The 18,924-nt window shown below is 40.7% G+C and overlaps 1 protein-coding gene across 1 annotated transcript in view; it reads left to right on the top strand.

Annotated features, from left to right (window-relative positions):
- ccne1 (cyclin E1) overlaps positions 1-18,184 on the top strand; it is a 91,052-nt gene extending 72,868 nt beyond the window's left edge. Inside the window, exons 12-13 of the mRNA XM_077520265.1 lie at positions 17,848-17,981; positions 18,067-18,184. Of these exons, the coding sequence (XP_077376391.1) occupies positions 17,848-17,981; positions 18,067-18,121 (189 nt within the window). The 3' untranslated portion in view covers positions 18,122-18,184. The remainder of the gene's footprint in view (positions 1-17,847; positions 17,982-18,066) is intronic.
- Positions 18,185-18,924: the final 740 nt, after the last annotated feature.

The following is an 18,924-nucleotide window of genomic DNA, read 5'->3' as shown; positions in this document are numbered from 1 at the left end:
CATTTCATCGCTTTCAAACGTCTTGTACAGGGAGAAAAATGTTATTGATATACCAAAAAAGGCTAATAAGATTCAAACTTATTCATATGATTTCATTTACCTATAGTTTTAAAAAGTTGCGAGTAAAGTCATTCATTAAAAAAAAAAAAAAAAAAGAAGTTAAATCTAAAAATTCTGAAATGTACTAATAAAAAGTCAGAATTTTGCAATTTAAAAATTATTATTCCCCTAAAAATAATTCACTTTGGTGGATACAAAAAAACAAAAAAAACAAAAAATTATTGTTATGGGAGAAAAATAAACATGTTAAAAAATGAGTCGCGAAAAGGTATCGTATTTTAAATTATTATTAAAAAAAATTTTTTTGGGGGGGGGAGGGGGATACATAGATTAAAGAAGTTGCAATACATTCATATATTGTATTATGAGAAAAAAAAGTTTTAATATTACAAGGAAAAAAAACTGTTCCAAAAGTTCATCATATTATAAAAACCGATCCTTAATTAACCATCCAATTTTTACTCCTAAAACTTTAATATTCCAAACAGTGAACATTTCTGAATACATATCATTTTTCCAGAAAAAAAATGTGCAGTACTACAAGACAGAAAAAAAACTATAAGAGTAGTTTTTTTTTTCCGTTTTTTTTCTTGTAACGTGATAATTTATTTTCCCCGTTTTTTATTTTTATTATTACCCTCTGCGATTGGTTGGCAACCAGTCCAGGGTGTCCCCCACCTACTGCCCAAAGCCAGCTGGGATAGGCTCCAGCACCCCCCCTTGTGAGGAATAAACGGTCAAGAAATTGGATGGATGGATGGATTTTTTTTCCCTATAATATTGTTTGACCCTTTCTGGTGTGCTTATAATTGTCCAAACCCTATATTAATATTCTTTTTGATTCATAATAATATGCATTTTTACTGTCGACTGGAAAGACACCCAGACAACAAGTCGACAAGTCGCGTCCATCTTGTGTTGGTGCGCGTGTTTAACGGCAGGAGGAGGGAAAAAAAAAAAAAAAAAAAATCAATCTATGGCAGCTGATATGAAAAGATGGCTTCTCAGCTCTGGTGTGCAAATCAATTCAAACGCACACAAAGAGCAAACACCACAAACGCCACAATAGGAAATTGAAGCCCCACCCCCCTCCACATTTTAAATATGCCACGACATATTTGTTTTGTGGATTAGCAATGTGAAATGAAATCTCAACAGTTACTTAAAATAATATGCAAAAGATATTTCCTCTGTTTTGATATGATTCCTCGGCTCCATTGCCAACCCCCCCGCCTCTCAAACCCCGCCCCCCGCACCCCCCTACCACCACTCACAACCCTCTTCTCTATTTGACAGCAATGGGAGGGGAAAAATAGAAAAAAAAAATGTCCCCATGTAGAAATGTGACGATTGTTACGTATCAAATTTGATTGAATACGTTTGCCCATTTTGGCTGCTTTATGTCGCGAGCCGAAATTTGGTTTGCGAATGAGCTTCATTTACAACAAGCGGCAATTTTCGTTTTATGAGCCAACATTTGTCACGTATCGGAAAAAAAAAAAAAAAAAGAAAGTTTCACTTGACAAGAAAATATGGTCACGTAAATATGTACGTTATCAAACAACAACCTCAGATTTCCATCTAAAGTCGGAAGATTGCACCAAAAAAAAAAGACATAATATTACAAAAAAAAAATATTGAATGCAAATCTGTAACATTACAAAAAAAGAAAAAAGAAGGGAAAAAAAAGTAGTTATAATTTTACCAGGAAGAAAATGCAAATACGAGACAAGTTGTAATGTTAAGAGTGAAAAAAAGTTCATATTTATTACATTATGAGAATTTTTGTCTTATTTTATGAGCACTAAATTTGTAGCAATACCAGATTATTTTTTTAATTACAAGATTTTTAGTTCTATGCAAAAAATGTTGCCAGTGAACAATTTTTTTTTTCATTTTATCTTATGAACATAACATTTTTAACATTGCCAGAAATAGTCATCAAATGATAAACTCATATTTTAACAAGAATATAATTGTAATATTAGGAGGGGAAAAAATGCAGAATTGAGTAGTTTTTATATGTCATTTCATCAGTTTATATTTGTAAAATTATATTTGGAATTTATTTTTTTATTATTTTGGAAACATTTGTAAAATATTTATTTATTTCATGTGTACTAAATTTGTAGCATCGACAGATTTTTTTTTTTTATTTACAATATTTCTAGTTCTAAGCAAAATATGTTGTTACCATTGAACAATTTTACAAATGAGAACTTTTAAAGTTTAAATATTATATATCCAGTAGTTGAGTTTTTATTTTTAATATTGCTCAAAATAGTCATCAAACGAGAAACTCATATTTTAACGAGAGTATAATTGTAATATGAGGAAAAAAATGAAAAATTAAGTCGTTTTTAAAATTTCATTTCATCAGTTTATATTTGAAAAATTATCCGACAAAAAAGTGTAATTTTATGAGAAAATAAATGATGTCATCAGGATTCAAAAGTCGTCAAACGGGGAACTCGTGTTTGAACAAAAATTGTAATATCACGCCAAAATAAAAGATAATTAATTATCACTTAATTTTTTGAGTGTAAGTTTGTAACATTAGCAAAAAACTGTTTTAATGTTACCAGGGGGAAAAAAACAAAATGTGTCAAATGAAAAAGTTGTTTTTAAGCGAGACGTTTGGTGACCTTGCATGGCGGCTGTCATCAGCGAGCGCCTCCCGTCATGGCGGCTGTCACATGACGACGGCGGCGGTTGCGGTCGCCATCTGGCCGAGCGTCACGTCACGCTCGACACGTCCGCCTGACGAGTCCCGACGACAAGTCCCAAACGTTTGCCGCGTCTCACCTGCAACTCCGAGCCGCAAATGTTGTTGTTGTTTTTTGCAACGATCCTGACAACATGCTGCAAGCGAACGATGATGTCATCCGGCAAACAGCCAATCACAAGCCGGAAGAAAGTCAATCCAGCTTGATGTCATTGAAGCTGGTTGAAAATCAAACTTGTTATATAAGATACAAAAAAAATATTTAAAAAAAAATATATTAAAAAAAATAAGAAAAAAATAAAAATAAAAATAAAAAAAAAACATTAAATATGTTTTCATGTTTTAAATGACTTTACGCAAATGCAGTAAACACGTTTTTTGATGCTTGATGCCAGTGGGAATCCTTCGGGAATAAAAAAAAACAAAAAAAACATCGCCAGCTGCCCATTAAACCCCCCCCAACAACCCCCCCCCCACCAACCCCCCCTCGGATTTAAGGAAGTGTCGTGGAAGCACAGCGCGGTCGCGCTTTGGGTTTTTTGTCTGGATCAAGTCGCATCCCGACGATTATGTCATCGAAGCGCTGATTAGCGCCTAATTCACTTTTGTGCCTAATCTCATTTGCATAATGGCTTTTATTTATTTTGGAGCCTGCGTTTTTTTTTATTGTTTTTGCCACCATTTAGTGCTTTAAATCCGTTTGGAATATACATGTGTGCGCATGTGTGCGTATTATGGTATGGCGTGGTGGAAACGGGTGCGAGGGCCCAGCTGGCGCTGGTTTTGTTGGGGTGTCTGCAAATGCGACATAAAAAAAATATATATATATATATATACATATATATATTAGGGCTGTAATATATTGGAAAATCATGCGATATAGTTGCTGAATATAAACGATACTGATATAGTTACGATATTTAACATGTACCTAAATGACATTTTTATTATCTAATGCATCAAAATAAGCAAACTCAACATATTCTAAGTTAATTAATTGTAATTACCTCTCGATAACGGTCAACTACTGCAGTGCACATTTTAGTTAGCGACTGACTGGTCCAATTCAAATAAAAGCATAAAATTCCATTTGAAACGTATTGCATGTCTTTGCGATATGCAAATTGCATGGGCCAATATGGCAAAAATCGATATTTGCTTCGATATATTGTGCAGCCCTAGTATATATGTCATTTTATGAGAAATGTTTTGTTACCAAGAAAAAAAAAGTTGTGAACTGAAAAAACGAATTTTTGCAAGAGTACAGTTGTAATATTCCGAGAAAAAATGTAAAATAAAATGAGTATTTTTTTTTTTTAATCTTGAGTGTAAAGACCCCTCCCCCTTCTCCTTCTCCCCCTCTCGGAGGCGACTAAGATGGCCGCCGCGCTGAGCTCCTCGGATTCGCCCGCTCGCTCCTCCAAGTCGCTCGGGCTCACCGTAAACCCGCCGCCGCCTGTCGTTCGCCCCCCCCCAACCCCCCTCCCACCTCCCCCCCCCGTCCCCGCGTATGCCAGGATTTGCTTCGAGTAGCCCCCGGGCCCGCCCGGACGGGATTCCCGGGATCAAAAAAGCGCGACTTGGTTGCTTCTTCTGCCTTATCGAAGTGCGACCGACGACGACGACGGCGACGGATGGCGTCAACGTTCGCCGGATGCGCAATCGGCGAGATTTCGAGTCTCGCGATTTGGCCTCCAACATAATCCGATGCCAAGATGGCGAAAATACGCCACCGTGAGAGATGACATCGTTTCCAAATGAAAGAGTTTGACCACTCCCACATACTCCAAATGTTCAAACTTCCGAAATCATACGTAACACTTTTGAAAAAGTAATGAATAAATATTGTATATTAACGTGGAAAAATGCAACCAAACCGTATTATTTTGTCCCACAAAAGACTGCTAGCTTAATGCTAACATTGAATGAGAAATGCCATAGACGTGCTATTGGAAATTAGCACAGATCTCAGAGTCATAATAAACGGTCAAAAACAGATGATAATTTAACACACATGGAGCATATACACAGAACATACAACAATATTTAAAAAAATATATATATTTTTTTTATATTTCTGTGCATTGGGAGGAAAGCATGCACGTGGTCATTTGAGGTCAAATTAGCAAGAAAAAAGAAACAAAAATAACAATAAAAAAAAAATCATACATATGATCTCCTGATACAATGACACACAAAAAGAAAATAAATCTGAAAACATGACAAAGCAAAAATCGATTTTATTTAAATTAAAAATTAAGAAGGGAAAAGGCAGTTGTAGCCCACATGCTGTTTTTGTGGAAAAAGGCACTTACAATACAAAATTAACAAATGTTTAAACAAAAAAAACAAAAAAAAGACACTTTAATGTCTCCATTTGTCATTTTGTCTTGCAAAGCAGACAGGAGTAGATCATGACAATTTTTATTAAAAAAAAAATTCTGTAAATTGAAGCAGAAATCATTTGTTAATCAAATAATTTTGAATTGTTTGAATCGAAAATCGATTCTGAATCGAATCGTAGACCCAAAAATCGCAATTGAATCGAAGCGTGAGACAGTCAAAAGTTCCCAGCCCTAATTAAAATAGTTGTCGATTAATTTGATAATCGATTACTTGCCGATTAATCAATTAATGTTGACGGCTCTCGGGGCAATAGAAATGTAAAATTCGTAATAACTAATATAGTGAGCAAAAAAACAAAAACGCTGTCAAGTGGTGAGCATGTGAGCGAATATGAATTTGTCGGCCAAATTTGACGAGAGACGGCGACAAGCAAACACACGCGCGCGCACACACATAAAGGATGGGAGGACGGCGCCTCGCGATTGGCCGGCCGAGCGGCTGTCAGATAGCCAAGCTCGAATGGCAAAGGCGACGGCGGCGCCAAAGTTAGCGCGATAAAGTTATATGTTCAGCCGTGTTTGTCCTCATTAGCATGTCGCTCGTGTTGAAACAGGCGGCCCGACCGACGCGCAACGCCAAACAAAAGCCCAGCAAATGTGAAAAGTATGATTATCAATATTGCAGATAGCGAAGGGCCGCCGCGATGACAACGATGCGTTTTTTGTTTTTTTTTTGTTTTTTTTTTTACCCCCTCCGCCCGACAAACGAGCTCCTCCTCGTCCTCGTCCCATCGGCGCCGTCGCACAACATATATGTCGCCGATATGGCCGATATGAATGCGCTCCCCCTCATTCTGACAAATATTGCAATATGAATTAAGTAGCAAAATCCACCTGTTTTTTCTTTCTTTCTTTTCGAGAGACCTCAGAATTGTTCATTCGGCAGTCTTACCGATTCAACACATCATCATTGCTCTCTCTTCTTCTTTTTTTTTTTTTTTTATGCGCACATTTGTGTGCATATGCGTGTGTGTGAATTTCTACTCATTAGTTCACCTAAAACCTAAAAAAAAATTCCCATGACCCTTCACCTTAACCGGATACTTCAGAGTCTGGCCAGAGTCGTGACGGTCAAGAGGGTCAGGAGACCAGAGGAAAGGTCAAAGGAAAGAAAGATGAATCAAAGTGAAATCCAGCACCAACTAAACGCGTCGGTTACAAAACCAGAGTCTTGATCCCAACAGATTATGGAGATCTCAAAAGACCAGAGGAAAAACTAAAGAGAGGAAGGAGGGAAGGAGCCGTTCTTATCCATCTCAGGGGGGCGGCCATTTTGCCACTTGCCGTGACAACACATTGCCTAAGGGCTCAGGTCTTTTTTTTTTTTTTTTTTTTTTTTTTTGGTAATGTTTATTCAGTTATTTATTTATTTATTTTGGGTAATTTTAAAAATGTTACATTTATGTTGAAAAAAAACTTGCAAATTCACCTATTCACATATTTTGGTTTCAATTTATTTTTCTTTTTTTTTTTTTTTAAATTAACCTTTTTTGAAGGGGGGGGGGGGGGCAACCCGAGTTTTTTATGGAAAATATTTATGAGCGGTTTCTCCCTCGTTTTTTTTTTTTTTTTTTTTTTTTCAATAATTTTTGTGCGGTAAAATTTTAATTTTATGAAGTGACCAGCTAAGGACAGTTAATAAATTTTGGTGTTCACGTGATCCTTGAACGTATCGACCGTCACGTCACGTCACGTCACGTCGACCCATATGAGTTCCGCTACCCAAATTATGATGATGATTATTATTATTATTATTATTATTGAACATATCTGTGCGGACCGGTACCGGGCCACAGACCAGTGATTGCGGATCACTCTCAGAGATGGCAGAATTGTATTGCGAGTTTGTCTCATTAGTGGATTTGAAATGTTTGCTGTTTTTAAGATGACATTTAAGCTTTTTAAAAAGGCCTTTGTTGAAGCGCGCGCGCGCGCACACACCGCCAGTCAAGTGTGCGTGTGTGTGTTTGTGGCTGCGCGTGTGCGTCTTAATAGCGGGCTGCTGGAGCACAATAATTGTCATTTTCCAGCCAGTGGCTGTAAAGTCATACAACATAATGAAATGTATAAAAAAAAAAAAAAAAAAAAAAAGGGGAGCGAGCGGCATGCTAAATCAAATGAATAATTGAAGGCAGGAAGGCGAGAGGAAGAGGAGGAGGAGGACGAAGAGGAGGTGCAAATGGCGGCACGGTGAAGAGTATCATTTAGCTTGACGCCGTTAGGTGCTAATGTGGCGGCGGTGGCAAGAGGGGAGGAAGAAAAAAATAAAAAATAAAAACAACTTTCTTGGTTCTCTCATCATCGATTGGTTCTCCACGTGCGGCTAGCATGCTAACGTGGAACTGACAACGTTAACTGGACGGACGCGCTGATAGCTAACATTTGGCACGGGGAGAAAAAAAATAAATAAAAAAATGTCGTAGGTGTGAGTGAGGGAAGCGAAACACTCACGGTGGGTTAAATTGAGGAAACAAAACTAAAATCTAGCAAATTTGTTTACTTGAATGATGGTCAGGAATACTAAAATATTGCGAATTAGCAACACGTGGCTAATTAACATTAGCAGACAGTGTTAGCATAGCACAGAGAGGTGCGGTTCATGAGCAACTATCAGTTGGCACCATTTTCATGTTGGAGCAGCTGATGAGTAATTAGCAGTTAGCTCTTTTTGTCTTTCTTTTTTTTTTAAGCAATCAGTTTAACTTTTTTGTATTTATTATGTATTAAATGGGGTGTGGCTTAGTTTTACAGTTGAATACCAGCTAGGAATGTTAAAATGCTAAGTAACTTTAGTTACTTTAGTATTTAGTGTTAGCATAGTTAGAATTTTCCGGGGACAAAAAGTTCATTTTTATTCATTTGTTTATTATTATTCTTGAGTGGTTTATTGTTTTTATGTTTTGATATTAATGGCATGTAACTAACTTTTATAGTTGGATGTCAGTTCCGGAAGTTAGAAAACAAATAAGTAATTTTAGCTACCTAGCATTCAGTGTTAGCTTAGTGCCCATGTCAATCTGGATCATTAGCACAATTAGCAGTGTTAGCGTCATTCTCGCAGCATTTTTTTTTTTTTTTTTTTTTTACAATTGCGAGTGTTTCACAATGATGTGTTATGAACAGTGGTTGTTACAGAATGATCGTAGCATGAGAATATCGTACCTGTTGCTAATTATGACACTTAGCATTGATTGTTCATATAACATGCACGGCTGCTGCGTGTGGTGTCGAGACAGTCCATGCTCAGTTAGCACAATTAGCAGAGTTAGCATCATTAGCAACATTATCACAGTTAGCATCATTAGCTCAATGAGCACGTCGTCCTGGTTTCAAACGAATGCCCGTTGGTTGGTTTCCTTTGCCTTTTGCTTTTGTTTTTGCTCTAATTTTCCCTCCGTACAAACACGCAGAGTGGCAAATCCATGATTAGCGTTTGGTACACCTGTCCAACATCACGATGCTATCTGGCACACACACACACGTGCGCGCGTGTGTAATGGAGACAGTTTTATTGTTGAGCGAGCAGGCAGCTGCTGGTGATGAAGAGGAGCCAGCGAGCAGTCACTCAAGGCCGACGCGCGCTCACCGCCAAGCCCGACATGCTCAGACAGCTCGTATTCATCGACACCTCGGATGACACGGCCTCATTGTTGTCGACAAAACACCTGCCGCCCGCCGCCACCAACTCTCGCCGGGTGTCATTCAACATCAGCGGCGGTCTTGCTCTCGTGTCGTTTAACATCAATAGCGTTCTTACGCTCTTCGTCGTGGAGGATCCCCGCGTGCCTTCCCACGAAACATTCACACTCGTTGATGGGGAGCTGCCATCTTAGGTCCGATTCCGTTCACAAAAAAAAAAATTGATCACGTCGGAGTGGAGCCAAAGCAGTCTGTTTTCATTAGAAACGCAATAGATTTTTTTTGTGCTCCGATATGAAATTCCCATCACTTCATACGTGAAGGTGGACTCAAATCAGAGCCATGAGTCAAAACATAGTCAATATGAGAGCCAAAATATAAGCGCTATTAGAGTCAATGAAAACAACAACCATGAGAGTCAAACTGTCCGAGTCAACTAAAGCCCAATTCGCACCGACGGCGGAACGGTTGCGGTGCGTTTTCCGTACGGACGCCGCAAGGACTGCAATTCACACCGCGTGCGTTGCGTGTCCGGAAATCTACTCCCGACAGACCGCGAGATCACGCTGGCGAGTTGAGTTCACCCGATGACAACCGTGTATATAGAGTCCTATTTTGTAAACAATAGCCACGCTTGCCTGTTGTCACATCAATATGGTTTTTGGATATTATTTATGGGACTTCTACCATGGGTAAGTAGATTTTGTGTTTAAATAGTGTCATTTTGTCGTGTTTAATTCATTCTGAGCTCATTTTTTGTCTTAAATCTCCGACTGGTGTCATGCTATGCAGCTAGCTAGCTTCCCTCCGCAAAAAAACGAGTTCGCAAACGGTTTTATTTTGAAATATACCGGATTTACCTTAATGCGAGAGGCTCGATTTCCTGTCCGGCTCGTGTCATTTCTTCAGCTTCATGAAAATCCCCATGCGGCAGCCGGAAGAAATAGAACGCTTGCGGAAACCTTCCGCATCGCCGCACCGCACCGAAGCTGGTGTGAATTGACACGTAGACTTGAATGCGTTTTATCTTTGCGGCGTCCGTACGCCGCCGCATGAGATTACCGTTAAAGGGTTTGCCGAAAAAGGTATGAAAGCCAAACTATGGCAGGATATGGGGAAGCGACTGGATATAGCAGGTAGGATTTACTTTTATGTACGATCCTGTGCAAAAAAAACGGAGGGTATCATTCATGTGGGAGAAAAATTACCCGGTATGCAGTTTACATTTTTATATCCTGCCCCTGAAAAAAGATTTCCGGTTGCCTTTAGGAATAAAGACTACCGCCGCCGATGGTATGGGGGGGAATTACTTCTTGCGCATGCGCTGAAGGTATACGTAATAGTCGGGGTCGGTGCGGTGTGTATTTACGTCATTTTTCTACGTGACGTGCCGACGTCTGGGCCGACGCCGCAGGGGGTAGGCGTCGGTCACATTTGGCCGACGTCGGGTTGGTCTATCTAGGCTTTAAGAGACATGGGTGTCAACCAAAACAAACACAAATCGCAAAGACCTGCATGAGATTCTGCACCATTAGATGAGACCTTACGAAAGAAACACGTGAAAGTCTAGTCGAAGTGTACTGAGAGTCAACTAAAGGATTTCTCTGAGATCCAAGGAACCAAAACAACATGGTTCAAGTCAGTCATCAAAACCCGAATCCAACTGAACATTTCCGAATGATTTTTTCCTCAGGATTCGTTCAAGGTTGCAAAGACGTTCACCAAATGTTCCACGACAGTTTTAAAACTGTCTGGCAAACCTTTGCGACCTCGATCCTGATTAGAAATCCGAATTTGCTACCTTACAAACACTCGCAAATGTTGGCCCCACTCAGTGGGCTTCGGGCTTAGCCCAACATCATAAAAGTCAAACGAGAGTCAACTGTAGAAACTCCTTGAGAGATTCAACAGAGGCGCCAACATTAGATGAGAGACAACTAAAGGAACACCAGGATCGTCTTTAGATCCTTCCGTTATCAGTGTTCGCCGTTGCGCAATCTCAGGAAGGAACAGTAGTCAAATAAATTCATTTGAAACATACTCCGAGACATATTCCGAGAAAGGTTACGGAGAAGTGGCATAAAGGTAAGATTTGTCTTTCCGCAAAGACCCCAATCATGTCACCTCACCAAACACCTCAATAGTCGATTGAGAGTCAATTAAAGGAGCAGCGTGAGAGGCCGGCGGACTTCCGTCACCGTTTTTCAGTCCGACTCCATTCAAAAGAAATATGACCCTTGCGATCTTCTTCTCCCTTTTGCTGTTCGCATTCGAAATGAAAGCTGAAAACCGATAGGACTGTTTTAGGAAACCGCTCGTGTTCCCGCGTAGACAAGTGGGGGGCCGTCGGTGACGTTTTAATCTTGGTGCGATTGCGGGGTTGATAGCGAGCATCTGTCGACTCCTCGCTAGAGAAGAGCGAGGATGAAGATGAGGAGGAAGAGGACGAGGGGGGAGGAGGGGGGGGGGGGGGTGAGCGAGTTAAGCAAAGCGGTGTCCAAGAAGAAGAAGAAGTATGATTGTCCAAGAAGTATTAGTTCTCTTTTTAATTTTAGCACGGCTGCGGCGAGGCATTGAAATGAATGAACGCTTTCCATCCAGCTAATAGTAATCCATAATCCCGGGCACGCGCGCGCCAAACACAATGTGCTCGCCCAGATTAACGTTAATGCCTCCCCTGCTCAATTGATTGAAATGTTGGAATGAACACTTTTTTGCTTTGGAAGCGTGTGTAAGAGAGGAGAAAAAAAAAAAAAAAAAAAAAAAAAGAACGGGAAAATGGGGGGTTGGAGACTGGAAGTTGGAAAAAGGACACGACCATATAAGGGCAAACGGCTCCAACCCACCCGGTGTCATTTCCAGTACGATGCGAGGTCCATTCTTTGTCACGATTTATCGATTTTACCATTTTGTCGCACTTAATATATTGAAAGAAAATCACCGTCAATACTTCACAATATCTTCTAGTAGTGAGAATAAACTAGAATCATGATTTGGTCCCAATGATATTTGGATTGTATCGCCACATGGTTTTAATGATCATAATGGAAGAATGATACCATGTTTTTTTTTTTTTTTTGAAGGAGACAGTTTTGGAGAACATTCTTCAGTATCGTTTTTTAAGATGACATTTTAGATTTTAACTCATTTACTCCCAATAACGTATAAATACGTTTTTTTTAATGTTCTAAGTGTCCCAAAGACGTATTTATACGTTTTTTTTTAAATGCTAGAGCTTTAATGCAGCCTCTCAACTGCAAAGAACGGTTGCAGAAATGGTAGTTATTACACAAACGGCCAGCAGGTGGCAGCAGAGCAAAGGAGATCAACCAGGGCCATGTTGAAAAGAAGCTCAATGACTTAGAATTTTAAATAGATTGGTGAAAACTGATGAAATTTAGCTCTCTTCTAATGCTAATTGCTGCAAAACGGAAACAGATAGAAACATACTTTTTTTCCCTGATGAAAGAAGAGACTTTAATCTTTCTTTTGGTAGGTTCCATGCTTTTATAGCAATAGAACACAATATTCCGTGGGCCTTGCAAAATCAGTCAAAATCCAGTAAAACAGCCGGGAGCGAACGGGATTGCGAAATGTGAAAATGGCGGCGAGTGAATGAGTTAAAAGCATTTTTTTTTTTTTTTTTTGCTTTAAATGTGTAGAGAGGGAAAACAAAAATGTGGGTGGTTTGAGACAGGAAGTTGGACGAGGACATGACCAAATAAGGGCAAATGGCTCCATCTAACTTGGTGTCATTTTCAAAGATGATTTTAATTCCCGCACACACACTCCCACTCTCTCTCTTTCTCTCTCACACACTCACACACACACACGCAGGGTGGCGGGAAGCGCGAGACGGAAAAGTGGAATAATTAAAGTCGCCGTTTCATTTGCGGCAACACTTCAAATGAATTCCCGTAATGATCCCGAAACCTTGAAAAGGAAAAATCCAATCAAACAATATCGGCTGGGCCTCATTTTCCTCCAACCGACCCCCCCCCCCCCCCCCATCTTCACGTGCACGCACTCCCACCCAATGTGGGGCACCGTGCACTTGCTCATGAAGGGCGCGCACACGCACACACGCGATGTGGTGATGATGCAAATGATGCCGAGGAAGGTCAATTGTCACACAAAATGCCCGCTGAGGAGGGGGGACAAAAGGAGGGCGAGGTGGTGCCTTTTTCTGCTCCCTGCACTTGGATTCAAAAGAATACACGAACACCAGGCGGGTCAACCGCAAGTGTACGTAGACGCAACCAAAATAACATTCTAAGAACCATGAATAGAATATTGCTAGTCAACTAACGGAGCAACAGGAAAAGTCACCCATGAGAGTTAATTGAAGGACCGTAATGAGAATCTACCATGACGGGAAACGAGTTTACATCACAACACCACCATGATGAGTGAAATGCAAGATTAGTGAGGCAACTACCATGTGATCCATGAGCGTCAACTCAAAGAACATCGTTTGAGAAATGACATTCAACTACAGTCAAACATCGGTTTTTGAACATAATCCGTTCCAGAAGGCCGTTCCAAAAGCGAATTGTTCGAAAACCGAAACAATGTTTCCCATTATTAATTAATTAATTAATTCGGAAGGACAATGTGTTGACCAAAACTTGTAGCCTAGCATGCTAGCCAAATGTGTTGCATTGTGACGTCGACAAATGTGCTAACTTGCCATGCTAATTATCTGCTAGCCTGTACCTACTTGCAATAAAAACAAAAAAAACAAAAAAAAAACAAAGGAAAACATAAAATTATATAAGCCATGACTTAACAAGAAACTTTTTATTTTTTTTCATAAAAATAATTTAGAGGGGCATTGCGAGCCAAAAGCTAGCCTAGCATGCTAAGTAGCCATAAGCTCTGTGAAGTTCACCCGCTTTCAAATGGTGACTTTCTCTCCTCCGTTTAAAAAGCATCGGGAACGTTGACTGAAATACGGAGGCAACAAAGCGGACGCAAAGCAACAACATGCTCCACTTTTCTTCCTTCCTGCACATTTGAATTGGTAATGTCAAATCTTTGTTTACGCGCCGCCATTGACTAATGACGACCGTGCGCACAACTTATTGACTCATGACCATAATTGTTTAATTATTAATCACTTTAGCGCCGCATTAGCATTTGAAATGCAGCCGCGCTTCAACTTTGTCGTGTTTGGTGCCACATGAAAGGTTCACGTGCGCGAGCAGCAACAGCGGCTAACGGAGCACATTCTCCATGCATCCAAACACAAAAGTTGGACAAAAATGACAAGTGATGTCTATGAGGATACATATCCAAAAGTGCTAGCCTAGAATGCTAACAACCGTTTAGCATGACACCATGAATGTGTATATATATTTAAAGAAACAAACAAGCAAAACTCAAATGTAGCTGACATTGTGAGTTGCTAGCCAAACATGCTAACAAGCTTTGAGACATATCACTGTGTACTTCATAAATACATTTGAGAAAAAAAAACAAAAAAAAAACCTCGACCCATCTCACTAGAAATGTGCAATAAATATTAGAAATGCATTAAAAAAAAAAAAAAATCTCAAGTGACAATGCAAGAGTCCTAGCCTAGCATGCTAACTGGCGCCTAAAACCAGATTGGCTGGTCTTGAAATACAATGATTTGCGCAAAAATATGATTTTTTTCCCCCCCCCCACTCTTCACTTCTGGAAAAGCAAACAATAATGACTATAGTCAAAGTAAGTTTTGCTGTTTTGTTTTTTTCCCCCCATTTGGGAATTGCGTTATTCCTCCTGATACCAAACAAGCTTTGAAAGTGTTATTTCACCCAAGCATTAATAAATAATAGAAATAAATGTGTTTTCCAACAAGAAATAAATAAATACAAGCAAAAGTTGTTTTGAATAATTTCTTTGTTATTTTCTTTTTCTTTAAGCAAAGAGGAAAAGTGGATGGTGGATTGGTGGGTGTTGTGGGTTTTTGTTTTTGTCTTGTGATGTGACTCAGAGCGAACATACAAGGCTAGGACTTTCGGCTAACTCACATTTGCTAGCACTTTTAGCTAACTTGCAATCATCCCCTGAATTTGCATTTTTCATTTAAAAATCTTTTGTTGTGAGGGATTTCTGGTCACATGGCTAGCAGCATTCATTTTCGGCTAGCATTTCTGGCTAACACGCAATGTTTAGAATCTTGTTAGCATGCTAGGCTAGCAATTCACAACATACTGTCAGTCTAAAAAAAAAACAGGGATATTACTGGTGACATGGCTATGAGATTGTTTTTTTTTAGCATGGTAGGCTAGCAGCACTTAAAGTGAAGTTTTGTCAGATTGTTGAGGCGCCGTTTTTCCACATTGTTCAACATCTGCAGTATCTTAACTCCACGCTTGTACTGTAACTTCCTGCTTTAATGTTCCCAGCTCGCCTTTGAAGCGTCACTTGTTATTTCCCGAACAATGATGAGGGCAACAATGCGCTCATTCTTCTCGCCGTGTCAGCACAATAACGAGTGCCGGACAACGGGGGGGGGGCTTCTTAAGTTGGGGTGCGGTGGGCTACTTCCTATTGAACACGCATCATTCGTAACCTCGCTGCTTCATGGACACCAACGTGCGCAAACGCGCGATTGTTTTTCCTGGTAATCGGCTGGTTGTCACGACTGCCCGCCAAGCGGGAAGTCGCGGAGGACGGTAGACGTGATGTAAGCGGGTGGAGGGGGCGACGGCGCAGGTGTGGGGAGGCGCAGGTGTCTTCTCTCTGTGACCAATCAGATGATTAATTCAGCAATTTAGTCGCATTCGTCGGTTCCCCGTTTTCATGGTGAATCCTTGATGCCAGATACCCGACACTGATTTGGGCGAATTCCCTACTCGGAACTCTGGAATTCACCAAAACTGGCTGCCACAAACCATAATGGCTTATTTCCAATTTTGCTCATGTATCCTTGAGACTTTTGCATATTTCCTGTTATGACACACGTACACACAATTTCCATGTTGATTGCTAAAACCGGAATTGTCGACAATGAAAACGCAAGGCTGGGAACTCGCCCAAAGTGGCTGCTTCAAACCAAAATGGCCGACTTCCTGTTCAATTTCGTATGTGAATCCTTGAGACTTTCATACGTGTTGTGAAAGACAATGTCCTCCCAGTTTTATGTCAATCCTTGTCACAAGTTTCGGCTCTGACATTTTTTTTCAAACTTTCCAGGCGGCACTACAAGTGCAATTGTCGACAATAAAAATGTAAGTCTGGGAACTTTATGGAGTTAGAATCATGCCAAAACCCCGTAAACACACAAAAAAAACTGTTCTACGTACACAAAACGTGTGCTCTGCATACACAAAAGCTGATCTATGTACACAAAGAAGCATATCTTCAATTACAACAACAACAAAATGTTTTGCGTACGTAAAAAGCAATTCTACAATTACGGATACAACTCACGTGACTTTTGGCAGCGATATTCTGCCGAGCAGTTTTTTTACGTGCCGAAAACCCAATGATCCACACGCGCAAAGCCAGGAAACTTTACAGCAGGGGGCGCTGTTGAATCAGCGCCGTATTGAGAGAGCGTTTGGCCAACTCGTTGAAGAACTACTACGACGTGATTGGTCAACTGCTGGTCACATGACATATGGACGCCTTGTCGTTACTTTTTTGTTTTGTTTGTTTTTTTATGTACGGAAAACATTTTGTTGTTGTTGTAATTGAAGATATGCTTCTTTTGTGTACGTAGATCACGTTTTTCGTGTTTACGGGGTTTTGGCATGATTCTAACTCCATAGAACTCTCCCAAAATGGCTGCTTCAAACCAAAATGGCCAACTTCCTGTTCAATTTTGATAGTTATATTATAATATCATGCTAGCTATGTCCACCCAAATTCAATATTTATCGTTTTTAATCGGAATTGGAGGTTACCGTTTTAAAACTTTTCAAAAGCCATACCAGGAACTTGCCTAAAATGGCTCCTTCAAAACCAAAATGGGTGACTTCCTGTTCAGTTTCAGTCACGGCTTCTTGTTATTCGCCTAAAATTTGGATAACAGAACATTTCTCATGCCTTGAACACCCTTTTGCCCCGCATGTGTCAAAGTGTGTTATAACAACGGCGAGAGTGACGTGCTCGTGTTGTCCGAGGATCCCCCGCCACCCTCCATAACGAATGTCCCACACCTGCCTTTCCCACACACACACATCCACCATTAAGCGGCACAGGTGCACGGGTGTAACGCGGCGGGAGAAAACGATTCAATGTCAACTGAAAGTGGAGCTGAAGATAAAACACGGGCACACGAAAAACACCAAACATCACCAAAAGACGCCGTCCCCGGAAAATTGAAGATTACCTAGCTAGGTGCTGCAGTTTTGGTTAGCAACAGCGTTCAAATGAGTGGGCGACTTACTTCCATGTTGTCATTTTTGCAAAAGAGTGATTGAAACTTTTTTTTTTTTTGACTGCAATTGGATTTGGATTTGGTGATCGATGACTCAGTGATTTACTGGATGCTGAAATTGGCCTCGTTGGCAATGCGAGCCCGAGGGCACTTTGACGTCAATTTCAGTCGACGTCAGAGAGCTGTAGAGCACAAAATGGCTGCCCCACGAGACAGATGGGTTCCTTGGCTTACTTCATATTCCACACGTATATAATCATTACAATTAGGGATGTAACGATACCGGCAATATCGTGATATCGCGATATTGAAAGTGCCACAATATGTCGTCGTCGTCACGTCACGATACGAAAAGCAGCACATCTGTTCAAAAAGCCGGGTTGATTTCCATTTGTGCAGTTCTAGCACCCTCTGGTGGCTATTTTTTTTTTAGTGCAATTTAATTTTCATTCGGGATGTTTTGACCCTTCTATGTTTAAAATCCATGCTAATGGTCAGATGATATATGTATACATATATTAGGGGTGGGGGAAAATCGATATTGCAATATCGGAACACCACTGCCTCAAGTAATTCACCGGAATTTTCCATCAACGTCGTCATAAAAAAAAAAAAATCACCTCGTCGAGCTTTGATTTTTGCAGCGTCCCGCCGAGCAGATTAGGGCGTCGCGTCAATCAGTCCATTTAACATGTGCTCCTGAAGGCATCGCACTTGAAGGCATCACGGTCACTGAGCTCCCCGCACACTCACCAAACGAGAGCGGCAGCAGCCAGAGGTCAGTTGAGCATTGCGGCTGCTCATCCACTCGTAAGCTAACACACCCACGCACACACACGCTCACGCCTGATTACCCCCCCCAGCGGTCAAAAGGTACGGGAGGGAAGTCCAAACAATGGCCTCCTCCAAGAAAAATGAGCCCGGGGTGTTATTTTGGAGGGAGAAATAACCTGGAGCGGATTCGTTTATTCTTGTGAATCAGAAAAAAAAAAAAAAAAAAAAAGCAGCGACCAGGAAAAATAGCCCCCTTGTGCCCCCTCCCCCTTTCAGTTAGCGTTTTGTGACAATTGACCTTCTTTCGGCATCATTTACAACATCAGCATGGCGTCAAATGTGTGTCGTAATGGGGGCGCTGCTTCATTCTTTCATTCCTGTCCCCCGACTGAAACCTTTGAGCAGTGATGCAGTTTCCCCACTGACGACGTGGAAGCTCTCTGCGGCCTGTGCTGGGAAATGGGACGAGAGAAATGTCGGGAAAAGCCTACTAGAACTTCGGAACTCTATTTGGAGTTAATCAGAGAAACGTCAAGTGGTCGCCTTTAGTAGACTCTCGTGGCTTTCTTTCATGTTCAACTGTCACAGTTCTCATGCATGGCGGTCTGTGAATGTTTTGATTTCAGTCAAAGGAAGGAAATGAGGAACTTTGGGTGATTTAGAAACAACTGGGCGGGAAAACCAAGACTTTGACTAGACGTGACAGAACTGGACCTGACATGACAGAACTGGACTCGACTTGACAGAACTGTACTCGACTCGAATTGACAGACCAGGACTTGACGTGGCAAAACTAGACTTGATGTGACAGAACAGGACTTGACATGACAGAACAGGACTCAACTTGACAGAACTGGACTCGACTTGACAGAACTGTACTCGACTCGAATTGACAGAACAGGACTTGACTTGGCAAAACTAGACTTGATGTGACAGAACAGGACTTG

The sequence above is a fragment of the Festucalex cinctus genome, chromosome 4 (genome assembly GCF_051991245.1).
Source record: "Festucalex cinctus isolate MCC-2025b chromosome 4, RoL_Fcin_1.0, whole genome shotgun sequence".
Taxonomy (NCBI): domain Eukaryota; kingdom Metazoa; phylum Chordata; class Actinopteri; order Syngnathiformes; family Syngnathidae; genus Festucalex; species Festucalex cinctus.
The sequence above is the reverse complement of the archived record's forward strand: the minus strand, read 5'-3'. Positions and strand labels throughout refer to the sequence as shown.